General features: G+C 41.5%; 1 protein-coding gene and 1 long non-coding RNA gene across 3 annotated transcripts in view; one reads left to right on the plus strand and one right to left on the minus strand.

Moving 5' to 3' along the window:
* LOC129704736 (uncharacterized) overlaps window positions 1-15,329 on the plus strand; it is a 36,866-nt gene that overhangs the window by 10,716 nt on the left and 10,821 nt on the right. Inside the window, exon 2 of the long non-coding RNA XR_008724766.1 lies at window positions 4,069-4,187. This is a non-coding gene — a long non-coding RNA (uncharacterized LOC129704736). The remainder of the gene's footprint in view (window positions 1-4,068; window positions 4,188-15,329) is intronic.
* traip (TRAF-interacting protein) overlaps window positions 1-15,329 on the minus strand; it is a 46,020-nt gene that overhangs the window by 10,308 nt on the left and 20,383 nt on the right. For both annotated transcript variants that reach the window (XM_055648048.1, XM_055648047.1), the window contains 5 exons: window positions 14,549-14,636; window positions 12,904-12,993; window positions 7,946-8,034; window positions 4,607-4,762; window positions 3,819-3,864 (listed from right to left, as the gene is read on the minus strand). In XM_055648048.1, coding sequence (XP_055504023.1) covers window positions 3,819-3,864; window positions 4,607-4,762; window positions 7,946-8,034; window positions 12,904-12,993; window positions 14,549-14,636 — 469 coding nt within the window. The remainder of the gene's footprint in view (window positions 1-3,818; window positions 3,865-4,606; window positions 4,763-7,945; window positions 8,035-12,903; window positions 12,994-14,548; window positions 14,637-15,329) is intronic.

A 15,329-nucleotide genomic window follows, 5' to 3' on the forward strand; every position in this document is an offset into this window, starting at 1 on the left:
AAGACAGCTCGCATGCTCTTCGTCTCCTCAATGACTTTCGTTTTCCAGCCCCCCTCTCCTTCGTCTTTCCTATGGATGTCCAGTCGCTCTACACCTCCATCCCCCTCCAGGAAGGTCTTAAAGCCCTCAGTTGCTTCCTCGACCGCAGAACCAGCCAATTTCCGCCCACCAATACTCTCCTCCGCCTGGCAGAACTAGTCCTTACCCTCAACAACTTCTCCTTTGACTCCTCCCACTTCCACCTAATCCAAAGCATATAGCTATGGGCATTCGCATGGGCCCTAGCTATGCCTGCCTCTTTGTAGGGTACGTCGAACAATCACTGTTCCAGGTGTACACCGGTCCTATCCCCAAACTCTACCTCCGCTACATTGACTGCATTGGTGCTACTTCCTGCACCGATGCAGTACTCACTGACTTCATCAACTTTACCACTAATTTCCAACCTGCATTCAAATTCACTTGGATCTCCAACATCTCCCTACTGTTTCGAGATCTCACCATCTCCATCACAGGAAACAGACTAGACTACACTTCTTCCCACTTTGCTTCCTGTAAAGACCCTATCCCCTACTCCTAATTCCTTCGTCTACTCTGCATCTGCGCCAAGGATGGCGTTTTCCCATACCAGGGCATCGGAGATGTCCTCATCCTTTAGGAAACAGGGATTCCCCTCTTCCATTATAGATGAGGCTCGCACTAAGGCCTCCTCGATATTCCGCAGCTCCGCTCTTGCTCCCTCCTCCCTTCATTCATAACAAGGGCAGAGTCCCCCTTGTCCTCACCTTACACCCTATCAGCCGTCGCATACAGCATATAATCCTCCACTCCAATGTGATCCCGCTACTGGCCACATCTTCCCATCTCCACCCCTTTCTGCTTTCTGCGGAAACCATTTCCTCCAAAACTCCCTGGTCAACTCGTCATGAATATGGTGGTGTGGAACTTAAGGATTCTTTACCTTCTGACCAACAGTAGCAACAAGAATTGGGCATGGCCTGGATGGAGGGGATCCTTGATGAGATATATAGCCTTCTTGAGACAGGGTCTTTTGTAGATGCTTGTGATAGTGGAGAGGGCTGGGCCCATGACTGACCAGGTTGAATCCACCACTTTCTTCAGCCTCTTGTATTCTTGTGTGTTACAAATTGCTGAAACAGGCCCTGATGCAACCAGTCAGGATACTTTTGACCTAGCATTTATAGATGTGTGCTGCTGTGTGTAGATGAGTTGCTGCCTTACAGCTTCACAGACCTGGGTTCTATCCTGATTACGGACGCTGAAAGTATGGAGTTTGTATTGTGTCCATGTGGGTTTTCTCAGGCTGCTCCGATTTCCTCCCACATTTCAAAGAAGTGCAGGTTTGTGGGTTAGTTGGCTTCTGTAAATTGCCCCAAGGGCATAGGAAAGAACTAGTGTAGGAAAGATGGTGGTTGGCATTGTTGCAGTGCTAATTCTTTAGGTGCTGGAGTTGTCAATCAGGTTTTGCTTGGGGGGAGGGGGGGCAAGAGGATCAAACAAGATTATAGCCTATCACTACATCCCAGTGTATAACTAGTACAATGGGGTCAAGGAAAGAGCGTTCACATCGCAGCCCTGTTTTCACCAATCTTTCCACCACCACGCACAAGAAGCGCAACACAGCCACAATTGTATGCAGATGCCAAGAAGTGTGTTCAGCTCTGGCTGAACAACTTCTAATCTTGTGTGTGGAATCGATAAGAAGAGTAGTACAATAAAACATATGATACTTAATTAAACAATATGACATAATATTGCACGGTTGCACTCATTAATTATGAAATATAATTATCAAGCAAGTAAAGAAAAAGACGGTACTCATGTATTTTTAGAGGTGCCGGCCAGGCACCAAATCACCACGACTCTCCCACAGCTCTGGGCCTTCACACACACTCACACCTGCAATGGACCACAACTGTACATTGCCAGATTGACACCCTCAACAAACGCTTCCTCGCCTACCTGGACTCTACCAAGGATCACAACCGACACTCCTCGACTCGAGCCTCCAGACCGGTCCCTCCACCGACTCTCCTCGACTTGACCGCCCACCCACAGGCCCGGAGTTCCACCGCTGGACTGCAGCGCCGTCTGCACGACCACCATGAGGCCGAGATGGCCACCACCAGGACTCTAGCCCCCCAGCGACTCCGCCGACTCTCCCCTCTCCATCGGCCACTAGCGGGCCAGAGCTGTCACCTCAACAGAGTTCCAGCCTCAGCACCAGGCCCCCAACCTCCACGATGCAGACAGCACGTGGCCTGACTCTGCTGGATCCTACTGCTCCCCCCTCCTGCAGGGAATCTTCCCCTTCTTTTACCCCGACAGCACACCCGCTAGTTAAAATTCACGCCGTTTATTTTGGCTTTTTTAATTTTAACAGAGGTGCCAGAGCAGCGCTCCAGTGAGCTCCGGCAGCACTGCACCCCTGATGGTCTGCACGGACTCGGTGGATTGAAGGGCCTGTTCCATACTGTATCTCTAATCTAAACTAAAAGACAGGCTGAATCTCCTTAAACTTCTAGGAAAGTAAGAATGAAAATGACAATGAAAATGTGCCTTTAACTACAATTACAACCACAGTATTGAGCAGCACACATTTTTTGTTCCAATAGTTATGAAACTACTCATAATTCAAAGTTATGTGTCACCAACAACTATTTCACATTGCTTTATTGCAGTGATCTAATTTATTTTATCAATCATTAGTCTTTAAATATAAATCATGTCACATAATGCCTATGACACTATTTCAACATATTTCTTAGTAGGTCGATAAATTCATGCCTGTAATACATCATAAATGCTCTTAATTCTCAAACTAATGTTGGAAAGTGAATTTCATATGAATTCCTGATGAGTAAATCAGATGCCACCCTTCAGTATGCTGTCAAAGTTTTCCACAGTAACTCTGAATACCCCTTTCACTTGTTTTTTGGCACCACTTGGAAGGCATTTTAAGGGGATGACACTGTTTATGAAATCTTAAGAGCTTTAGAAACATGCTCCAGAATTTGGCATTGAAAGTCAGGCTCTCAGGTGCATATGTATCACAATATTGAAACATACATGACGCAAAACGCACTAATTCAAGGGGAACTTAGAGTCACAATATTGAGTAGAATATTTTTTCCTTTAAAATGTATTTACCAATTTGAAAAGAAAGCATGGCAGTTTACTGGAGAAAAATGAGCAATTTCCAATTTTAAAGACCCCTTGGTGTGCTTAAACTATGAGTTAGCGTTAGAGATCTGGGCTGGGAACCAATACAGAATGCGATATCAGGACCGTGGCAATATAGAAATTAATCTTCTGTCCATGCTCGTGTCTGGGCTGAGGTACAATATCATACCAGCTCTGTTCATTCGTTGGTGACGGGCAAAAAAAAAAAAATTCTAGTCAGGATATTTCCCAGGTAGAGTAAAAGGACTATAATTTTGCTGGGTTTTTTCGATAATCAAATGTGATAGTATGGGTCAATAAATGGGACCAAAAGCTGAACACACAAAAAAAACAAAATTATAATATGATAGAACTTAAGTTTAAAACTATATAAGATTCCATGGATCATAAGGTTGGGTGTTTAAACAGTTTTGCCATTGTACTCCCTGGTATATTCTGAATTCCCTGATTAATCAGGCCTGCTAAGAATCTGTGTCAGTTCATCTTGGTATAATCACGAACCACCAGTTAGATTACACGGAAATGTATTTGTTCATTTTTTGGATAATTTAGAGACGTTAGTCTTCAATGTCTGCATTAGGATTACTGGCTGGTGGAAGGTTGCAAGTACTCACCTTTGTGTTGTACAGAAATTTAGAAGATCGATTTGGTGTGGATGACCTATAAAAGAGGGGGGGGGGGGGGAAATAGGTTTATGACTACAAAAATCAGTTTAGTGTGACAAGCTTCAACAAAAAATATTTTTCTGAAAGCATTGCATTAAGTTCATTACAGAGTCTATAAAGTATTACAGTGGATAGAAACATTTCCGAAAAGTCATTCATACAAGTAATTTATATAAATCAATATTATTTCCTTCCCCAGTGCCTGCAAAACCATGCTTATATTACTGAAGTGCATTACCCAGATCACAGAACTTGAAACATTTTAATAACGGGAGCATCACCTCAAGGCTTACCAGCAAAGTCTCAGCGAAATGAGAGGTGGGTTTAAAAAGCAAACATTGCAAGTAGGGAGCATTTATATTTTTCATAAAAGCATAAAATGCATTAAAACCATAAAAACATCCTGGATCATATATAGCTCCTTGATCAATGTTGGATAGTGACAGTCGCGGAGATTTATTGTAAATTAGGATGGCTGATTGAAAACCATTTCTTGCTGGACCCAGATAATAAATCAGTACATGAATCAAGCAGACAAAGTTATTTTGCTGATGGTGCTACTCCTGATTAGATTTATAGACATATATATCCACAAGATTTACAATGATTTCAAAAATACATTCTGAAACAACCTCACAAAATTAGATGGAACTTGAACAATACTATAGAAGCAAAGGTCTGTCTGCTATTTACTGGTACACTGCAAGATTCAGCCTTTGATGAGCTCTTGCACTTACCCGTCTGTGTCTAGCTTGATTTTCTTAGATGAGGTTCTCTGAGATGTTGGGGGAATACAATCAGGTGTGTCGAAGTCGTATGCCTGACAAAGATCAATATCCTCCCCAGCGACTGGCTTGTGTAGTTTAGGGTATTGTAAATCTACAGGAGCAGGGCTGCAAGTACAACAATCATTTACGTTTGCAAGAGAACAACGCATAGTATTGTACCAATGCAAGGCCAGTAACTATACAGTCTGAAGAGTCGCAACATGAAACGTCATCTATGCATGTTCTCCAGAGATGCTGTCTGACCCGCTGAGTTATTCCAGCACTTTGTCATTTTATTGTAAACCAGTATTTGCAGTTTCTTGTTTCTAAACTATACAAGTTAACTTTCACAGGTTATTCCACACAAAGATCACTTCATTTTACTGTTAGAAGGGCTCCAAAACAATTCAATGCAGGAAGCATTATGTAAATGTAGACAATTTCCAAATAACGCAAGGTTTGAGGTACTGAGTAAGTTTTTCAACACTAGAATGTTGAAACAGGACATTATAGAATTGTATGAGAAGAAAGCCATTTTGCTTATCCTGTATGCATAGATTGTTGCAAAGAGCTAGCCAATTTGTCCTATTCCTCAACTCGCACGTTGCTCTGAGAATTTCACCTTTTCTAGTACATAATCAACAAATGGACACTGCGGCTACTGCAGTGTGTTCAAATGACTGTTTTTCAAATGTTGGTGTAAAAGGCAAGTGTCAGAATCAAGGAGCTTTGGTGGGTTGGAACATGTACAGCATGTTCCAAAGCATGCACATGCAAATCTGAGAGGCGAGATGGTTTCCATAGGAACAAAGATGACAGGAGGGAGAAAGTGGGAAAAAATGATTCATGACAATTAGATGGGTGCTTTTGCTATCCCCCAGGGTAGATGGGTGCAAAAAAAAAACCACAGGACATAATTTAAGAAACCAAAGCGAGTAAAACGAGGCCATTTGGCCCCTCCTGTTTGTTCTGCTATTCAATAAGATCAGAGGTTTTTACTTCAGCACCATTAACCCATTACACTCAGAGATCAAGGAGCTACAGACTTTGCATAGAAAATTCCACTACCATTTGAACCTCATTGAAACATACAGAATAGTGAAAGGCATGGATAGAGTGGATGTGGAGAGGATGTTTCCACCAGCGGGAGAGTCTTGGGCAGGGGTCGGCAACCTACGCCCTCCGGGTCGAATGTGGCCCGTAACCCGAAATCATCCGGCCCGCAGGCGTATTTTTTTTTTCCTGTATTCATCCGGCCCACAGACATCCTTCATCTTCAGTACCTCCCGTGCCCGAGGGCGCGGCGCCCAGGCATGGTGATGCAAGGAGGCGTTGTGTTTAAGATTAACACAGTTTAAGTGGAGCAGACTTGGCAGAGTAATGCCACCCCAGCGCCTTCTGCCAGCCCGCCCTGTCCTTTGGCACAGGCACAATCGGTGGAGGTGGTAGTTGGCGGGTAGCTACTGGGCTGGCCGCTCCATCCTAGGCTCTCTCACTATGTTATGTGATCTTCCTGAGCCAGGAAGTCCCCGGCCCTCAGACCTGAACTGCACAGCGCATTGTGGGACAGGTGAAGTTGGTGGCTCCCCGGTCGTCATTGCCTCCTTGAAGGAATTTCACATCTTCCTTTCTACTGAACCAAACTCTTAATCCTGTCCTGCCAGCTTTTCCCCCAAAATGTAGCAATTTAAAATGGGGGTGCGTCTTCGTCACCGGGAAATACGGTAACTCAAATTTCACCGGTTAAGTGACAATAAACGCGAATGTTGAGAGTTGTTTCAATACCAGTGTCTCAAACTAATTCCTATGTTCAGTAGACATAATATTCCTTAAATATATAAATGTCAAAGTTTATTAACTATGGCGATAGATGTGGCCCTTCAACCGCCCACAGACCCGGGACCCGGCCCCTATGCACAACAAGGTTGCCGACCCCTGGTCTAGGACTAGAGGTCATAGCCTCAGAATTAAAGGACATTCTTTTAGGAAGGAGATAAGGAAAAATGTCTTTAGTCAGAGGGTGGTGAATCTGTGGAATTCTTTGCTACAGAAAGCTGTGGAGGCCAAGTCAGCGGATATTTTTAAGGCAGAGAAAGATAGATTCTTAATTGGTACTGGTGTCAGAGGTTATAGGGAGAAGGCAGGAGAATGCTGTTAGGAGGGAGAAATATCAGCCATGATTGAATGGCCGCTTAGACTTGATGGGCCGAATGGCTTAATTTTACTTCCATCACTTATGACATGACTGAAGAAATTTCTTCTCATCTATGTCCTGAAAACCAAACCCAATTCTGAGACGGTTAATGCCAGCTAGGGGAACCATCAACTCCACTTCAAATCGTGGCCTGTAGTAAGAATTGTGTATGTTTGAATGAAAGCATCTCTCATTCATCCAGACCCAAGTGAATATAGGCCTAATGTAATAAAGGTGCTGGTTTATACAAAAGAATATAGGCAGAGTCTGCTTATTTTTCTCATGTGACAATCAATCTAGCAAACTTTGATGCACTTTTATGACAAGGATATCCTTCCTTAACTAGGGAGATAAGATCTGAACACAATATTTCAGATACAGTTATGCAAGTGCCTTATATAATTGAAGCAAGATGCCTGTACTCATATTTTCTTGTAATGATGGGTGAAAATAAGACCAGAAGACATGGGCACAGTATTAGGCCCTTCAGCCTATTGAGTCTACTCCACCATTCAATCATGGCTGATCTACTTTTCCCTCTTAACCCCATTCTCCTGCCTTCACCCCATAACCTTTGATATTCATACTAATCAAGGATCTATCAATATCTCCTTTAAAAATACCCAATGATGGCCTCCGCAGCCCTCTGTGGTAATACATTCCACAGATTCACCACCCTCTGGCTAAAGATATTCTTCATCTCCATTCTGAAAGAATGTCCTTTTACTCTGAGGCTGTGCCCTCTGGTTCTAGACTCATCCATTATTGTAAATAACTTATCCACATCCACTCTATCTAGGCCTTTCATTATCCGGTAGGTTTCAATAAGATTTTCCCCTCATCCTTCTGAACTGCAGCGGGTACAGGACCAGATACCTCAATGGGTGACCTCAGGTGCTTCCACTTTTTATTCCATTTGCCATGTCTTTATCTTTTCAATTAGCCTATCTACTATATATTACTGTGAAGCCTCCCTATATCATCCTCACACTGCCACCTAGCTTAATATCAACAATAATTTAGGTAAAATGAATTTTAAAGCATTTAATAAGATGGCTTCTTGAATATTTCAAAATATATGTTTTGTCAGAAGCCGGATGACCCGATTCACCCACCTCTCAAAGATTAGACGGTTGATGGCTTCATTGGTACGATTCGGTGTACTCAGGGACTTCTGTAGGAATTCCACTTTCTTCTTTAAGTTCTGCAAGACAAATATCAAATGTATTGATGAAGGCTAAAAGCTCATGTGCAAGAACGGAAAGGAAGAGTGTTAAGGACAGAGGCATGTTATATTTTCTTATGATTCATGAGGCAAACATTTGGCCTGGAGTTTATGCCAGTTTTCCAACCACTCTCAATCACCTATTTGTCCCACTTATTTTCCTGCGATCTATTTTTGGCTCACATGTCCATCAACTCTATCCCAATTCTCCAACCACCCACACAAGAGTAATTGAAAGTGACTAATTATCCCATCAATCAGCAAGTGTTTTCAGATGCGTAAAACAGAGCGCCCAGGAAACTCGCAGTCACAGAAAGAATATGCAAACTCAAGACAGACAGCTTTGATCTCAGGAAAAGATTTTAAAAATTCTGGTGCGTACAGTGAACAACTAGCAAATGAGGAAGCTGGCACAAGTATTAAGAAGGACCCAACCTAAAATCTTACCTGTACATTCCTTCCACAGATGGTGTCCCCTGACCTGCTGAGTTATTTCAGCACTTTATGTTTTATTCAAAATTTCAGCAGCTGCCAATATAGGACTTCCTAATTGCTTGTTGGATCTTAAATTAACTTTGAATGATTTCATATTGGGAGGGAATAGATGGTGATACAAAGCTAGGTGGCAGTGTGGGTTGCGAGGAAATAGAGAGGCTTCAAAGTAACACAGGTGCTTCGTTTTATTCCATCTGCCCTGTTCTTGTCTCAATTATTCAATTAGCCTGTGTGTTCCTCTGAAGCCTATTTGTATCCTCCTCACAACCCACAGACACCAAGCTTTGAATCAACAATATCTTTGGTAAAATTGATTTTAAAATAATTATTCATAAGACGACTTGAATATTTATAAATATTTGGCGCAAATAACCTACAAAGGAGGGGGCAATAGTTTGTGAGTAAAACAATTATTTTAATCTGAGAAACTTCAACACAAAATATTTCACTGAAAGCATCGCATTTAGATCATTGAAGTCCAAAGTAGTGCGGTAAATAAAAACTTGATTCAGAAAAGTCATTATTTATACATCTTATTATTCCCTTCTCTGTACCAGCAACACCATGCATATACCACTGATCCTCATTACCCAATCACAGAACTTGAACAATTTTAATAGTCGGAGCTGGAACTCAAGGGCTACCAGCAAAGTCTCTGAGGAAGGAGCGGTGGTTAGAAATTCAAAACTACCAGTGTTAACATTACAATTAGATCATTTAAAAAGAAAAACTGCATAAAGTGCATTAATGCTGATCAAAACATCTGCACGGTGTTTTACTCAACATCTGCCAATATATAAGACTTCCTAATTGGCGCGCCGGTAGAGTTGTTGCTTCACAGAGCCAGAGTCCCGAGTATGGCTCCTGTCTGTACAGAGTTTGTGCGTTTCCCCCATGATTGTGTGCGTTTTCCCCGGGTGCTCCGGTTTCCTCCCACAAACCAAATCCAAACTTTGGTAAAGATAGCAAATTGTCCCTAGTGTGTAGGATAGTACTAGTAATGGGTATCGCTGGTCAGCACGGACTCAGTGGGCCAACGGGCCTGTTTCCGCGCTGTATCTCTAAACTAAACAACTTATTTCCCAATTGCTTGTTGGACTTTATGTTAACTTCCAGTGATGTCACCTTGGATGAAAATGAATGACCACAGGTGATTCCACCTTTTATTCCATCTACCATGTGCTTATCTGATCAATTAGCCTATCCATATTACTCAGAAGGTTCTCTGTATCCTCCGCACAACCCTCACTGCCTCCTAGCTTTGTGTCAACAACATTTTAGGTGAGATTCATTTTAAAGCAGTTGTTCATATTCAACTTGAATATTTATAAATATGTGCGATGCCAGAAGGCTGAATTCCTGGCTCACTCACCTCTTGAAGATTAGTTGACACATTGGTACTGCATCAGCAGTCTCCATCGTTTCTCCAGGATGTGCTAGAGAACTGCAAAGCTAGTTGTTGCATTGGCAATGTGGAAACTCTATGCTATAGCGGTGAAAGACTGGAAACAGGGCGCCATTTCCCAGCACAGTGTATTGTACACATTAACTGGTACTCTTTATCATTGGTGAGCTCACAAGCACTGTTACACTGATTGTGGTCCATGCTCCAAATCAATACTTGCAACCAACATGTCTTAACAATGTCAAACACGTAGAGAGAAAGAGAAAGAATTGTGGTTTCTACTCGCAGTAGTACTTTTGTCTGTTGTGTCTGTGAACTTCCTTAAAAAAAAAATTGTATTAAGTTAACACTACAGGCAGAGGGGGCTGCCAATGCTGGATTCTGCAATAGAATTCTAATGCAGTCTCGATCCGAAATATCAACTTGCAGTATATCAAGTTTGACTTATGTATGTATGGCATATCTGATCTGTTTGGATAGCATACAAAAGTTTTCACTGCACCTCGATACACATGACAACAACAAACTTAAACCTACACTTGTTGTCTTCAGAGTGGTCGATTGACCCCGAGTTCTTCCACCGTTCTGTTTTTGCACTAGAATTGAGCAAACCGTCTTCAAATAAAATGTAATTTGATGCTTGAAACAGGTTGGAGTGTACTATTTATTATTCATTTTAATCCATGGATGGCAAGAGTACTCCTCTTCGGTTTGTGTCTTAGCTTTTGGGATATCTGCCTCAATATCTCCTTTGAGGTTCAGCATCAATTGTTTTCCCCTCAGTAACCCTCCTGCACTTTGCAATATCAACGATGCAAAGTAAAAGGTGCAAACTAAACAAAGTAATGTGTTTTCCCACATCTGTGAGTCCATCTACTCATCAAATGTAGCCAAGTCTCTCATGGTTTTCCATTTTTAACCATGACTTCTATTTTGAGTCATAATCAAGACTCAAGGGCAGCACAGTGGCGCAGCAGTAAAGTTGCTGCCTCATTGCATCAGAGACCCGGGTTCGATCCTGATTACGGGTATTGTCTTTCACTGTGACTGCGTGGGTTTTTTCCCGGGACCTCTGGTTTTCTCCAACACTCCAAAAACGTACTGGTTTGTAGGTTAATTGACTTCAGTTAAATTATAAATTGTCCCTAGCATGTAGGATATTGCTAGTGTACGGGGTGATCGCTGGTCATCGCAGACTCGGTGGGCCGAAAGGCCTGTTTCCAGGCTGTATCTCTATAGTGTTAAAGTCAAACTTATCACCCATACTTGCCTGGCAGTCTAATTTAGTAATGAATCTTTCAGAGTTCGAGCTTTTCTGGTGTTTCAGTGCCAGTAAGTGTGGGCAATCACATTATATGCCGTTACCTTTCACTGATTCATACAGTTTCTTCCCAACTGTTATCAGCAACCGAACCACCACATCATCAACTAGAGTGCAGCCCCGACCTACTACCTACCATCATTGGAGACTCTTGGACCATCTTTAATCGGACTTTACCTTTCACTAAACGTTATTTGTCTTATTTGAGGAAGGACATCCTTGTGATTGAGGCAGTGTAGGTTCGCGAGATTTATCCCTGGAATGGTGGGACTGTCATATGAGGAAAGATTGAAAAGGTTACGCTTGTATTCACTGGAGTTTAGAAGGATGAGGGGGCATGTTATAGAAACATATACAATTATAAAAGGACTGGGCAAGCTAGATGCAGGAAAAATGTTCCCAATGTTGGGCGAGTCAGAACCAGGGGCCACAGTCTTAGAATAAAGGGGAGGCCATTTACGACTGAGGTGAGGAAAAAACGTTTTCACCCAGAGTGTCGTGAATTTGTGGAATTCCCTGCCACAGAGGGCTGTGGAGGCAAAATCATTGGATGGATTTATGGGAGTTAGATAGAGCTCTAGGAGCTAGTGGAATCAAGGGATATGGGGAGAAGGCAGGCACGGGTTATTGATTGGGGACGATCAGACATGATCACAATGGATGACTGTGCTGGCTCGAAGGGCCGAATGGCCTCCTCCTGCACCTATTTTCTATGTTTCTATGTTTATCCTGTGTCTCCACGCTGTGGACAGCTTGATTGTAATCATGTATAATCTTTTCAATGATTAGATAGCATGCAACACAAAAAGCTTTTCACTGTACCTCGGTATATGTAATAATAAATGTACCTCGGACAATAATAATAAGCTAAACAAAACCGTCCCTCCCATGAGATTCAAACAATCCGTGTACATAAGCGAGTATTCAAATTGACAGGAGACTGACACTTTGTTATTTACAACAGTATCATAAGCTCTGCTGTTGCAGCAATAGTTAGATTTGCCTCAAATTCAGTAAGTTTATTATGTAGAACTTAAGATTCTTTCCCAGAGGTCGGCCAAAATTTTGAAACTGCGTTAAACATCACCAAGTGATGAGTTTTAAACTTAAGAATTTTCAATCTAAATTTGATTCAAAGTAGTGTCGAAATAAACACCCTTCACGTTAAAATAAAACTTGACAAAGACCTGTAAAAACATCGAGACACAAGGAAATGTTGTTTTTGGAATCTTGAACAAAGCACAATGATGGAGGAGCTCGGCAGGTCAGGTAATGTGCGGAGGGAGTGGACAGACCACGTCATGGATCAGGATGTGTAGGAAAGAACTGCAGATGCTGGTTTATACCGAAGATAGACACGTGATTGCCCAATCATGGTATCTCACAGGTTCAGGCAGCATGACGCTTTCAGTCATTCAGTTCAGTCAGGGTCACGTTTTGGGGTTGGGACCCTTCTACAGACTGATGAGTCTAGGCCAAAAATGCTGTCTGTCCATTTCCGTCACAAATGCCGCCTGACTCGCTGAATTCCTCCGCCATTTTGTGTTTTGCCCGTGTAAGCGAAGTTGCAAATCAAATTAATAAGATTTGGTTCTACCCCTCCAAAGTGCATCAAAGCCAAGTATACCATAATCTCTCTGTCGGCATTTTGCAAATCCTCCTGTGACGCCCGCAAGTCCTCTTTCAGTTTCTCCAGTTGCGACACGCACTTTTTCAACTAAATGATAGAGAAAAAGCAGCTTTAAATTAAAAATAATAATGGCATGATATAAAGTAATGAATAAAAGATCGAATAGGGTAAAGGAAAAGCAATCAAGGAACTTTTTCAGCTTTTGGGTATATCCCCATCTCATCTCAAATTATCAACATTGAATAAAAAACTGTTTTTTTAAATAATTGTTCTTCCCCACCCCACACCATATGAAAGCCGAAGGTCTAAGCGTCTATAGCAGAGTGATGATTAATGGTTGCTAATACTGAATAATCCAAACACATTTATCTCGAAGGTAGACATAAAATGCTGGAGTAACTCAGTGGGACAGGCAGCATCTCTGGAGAGAAGGAATGAATGACGTCACGACCCGAAACGTCACCCATTCCTTCTCTCCAGAGATGCTGAGATACTCCAGCATTTTGTGTCTACCTTCGATTTAAACCAGCTTCTGCAGTCCCTCCCTTACATTTATCTCAATTGCTCAGTTTGATGTTCTTATTGGATACTTATCCATCAAAGAGGCAACACCAATTAAACTAGCTATTTCCAAACCTTCAGGCTTAAGACATTTTAGCGGGGTAAACCGGATATTAGAAATGCAATCACAGATAAGATTCATCAAATCGCTAAAGCTGCAAGCAAGAATCAAGTCCCGAGGTCATCTTTACAGCAGCTGGTTGCTCTACGAGGAGATTGCATTCAAAATGCCAACCTTGCCCCAGGTGTCCTGTTCATTGTGGTTTAATATCAGAACAGGATAAAGAAAATATCATTCAGCTTTGTTCCTCTGCAATTCAGTGCCATTTGAAACACCACGTCAGTTAATTCTCAGCTGAACAGATCTCCTTTTATATATTTTTTGATGAAGAGCATGCACAGAAATGCGATCAGCTATAATTGAATTGATGGAGAGAGGCACAGTAAAGCTGCAGGCACTGGCAGTGAAAGTCAGAACATTTTTCTTCCTAATGTAGGATGTTAAAATCAAGCCTCGACCTATCTAATGTTATCATATACAACAACATCTATGCTTAATATGAATAACAGACACTACCAGTTACAAAAGATAGTGTGGTTAGCTTCATGGTCATCTATTTTGAACAGAAGATTCCATCTATTATGTAGAAACAGAATGTATATCCTGTTTATCTAGTTCTTTCAATACTGATATTTTTAAAGTGAAATATGACAAAATGATGTCTTGCCACGAACATTGCTCATACAGATTACTTTACCCGCATGATGTCTGAAATAAGTTTATTAGCTACATACATATAAAAGTTAGTGTGAGGCTGTGGGGGAAAAAAAAAGTAGGATCGTGGGACTAATCAGCTAGCTCTCTCAAAACATCAGCACAGGCATGTTGGACCTAATGGAACAATAAGAACATACTATAACATTTTTGTTTTATCATTTTAATAAAACTAAGCAGTGTGGTTGGTAAGAGTTATTTACTAGCTTTTAAAACCTATAATGAAAGGTTATGTTCTGCGTATTCTAGAAATTGTAGTGATCAGTGATAGAAGCTGTCTTCTGTTAGTCTTGAGGCAACACTAACCTTGCAGCTGGAAGTAAAATTTTCTTTCTTGAGCTTCTCAGATATATCCATAGAGGATTTAAATGTTGCCTTCAAGTTTTCATATTCCCTGTAGAAAATTTACACAAAGATAAGGAGCCACATTGAAGATTGCTTCCTGGCTTATTTTGAAGTAAGGTTTTAATTTATCAAAACATCTAGAACAGATTACTCATTAATCCATTTGGCTGAAATAGCAGAGTAAATTCCAGAACAAGGTTATTTAGCAGTTTGCATCTATATAGATGTATGATGAAACGCATATTTGTCTGAAACCAACTACAACCAACCACCCAGAGGGGCAGACTGGGCTTTGTTGGAATATCTCATCTGAAAGACCACCTAATTGACAGTGTGGCATTCACCCGACATTACTGTGAACCATCAGTCTAGATGTTTATGCTCCAGTTCTGAAGAGGGATTTAAACCCACATCCCATTGACTCAAAGGAATAAGTGCCACCAATTGAGCCACAACTCACATTTTCAATATTGCCAGTGTTAGTCATCCATAATTCTATTGGGATTTTTTTGATGTTCTCCAGGAACAATGAGAGATTTAATGTCTAGTATTCACTGTAAATTATTCTCTGGTGCTTTTCTTGTGACAGGTAATCTAGTTCTGAGTTAATTTCATAGCCATTGTGTGTAAGAACTATTGATTCCCAATAATAATGCCAGTCAGTGCATTAAAAGCACTTTTATAACAAATCTCCTGTCATTTCAATGGTGTTCCTACTCGCTTTAAAGTCCAAGAATAGACA

This window comes from Leucoraja erinacea, chromosome 16 (assembly GCF_028641065.1).
Source record: "Leucoraja erinacea ecotype New England chromosome 16, Leri_hhj_1, whole genome shotgun sequence".
In the NCBI taxonomy this organism is placed as follows: domain Eukaryota; kingdom Metazoa; phylum Chordata; class Chondrichthyes; order Rajiformes; family Rajidae; genus Leucoraja; species Leucoraja erinaceus.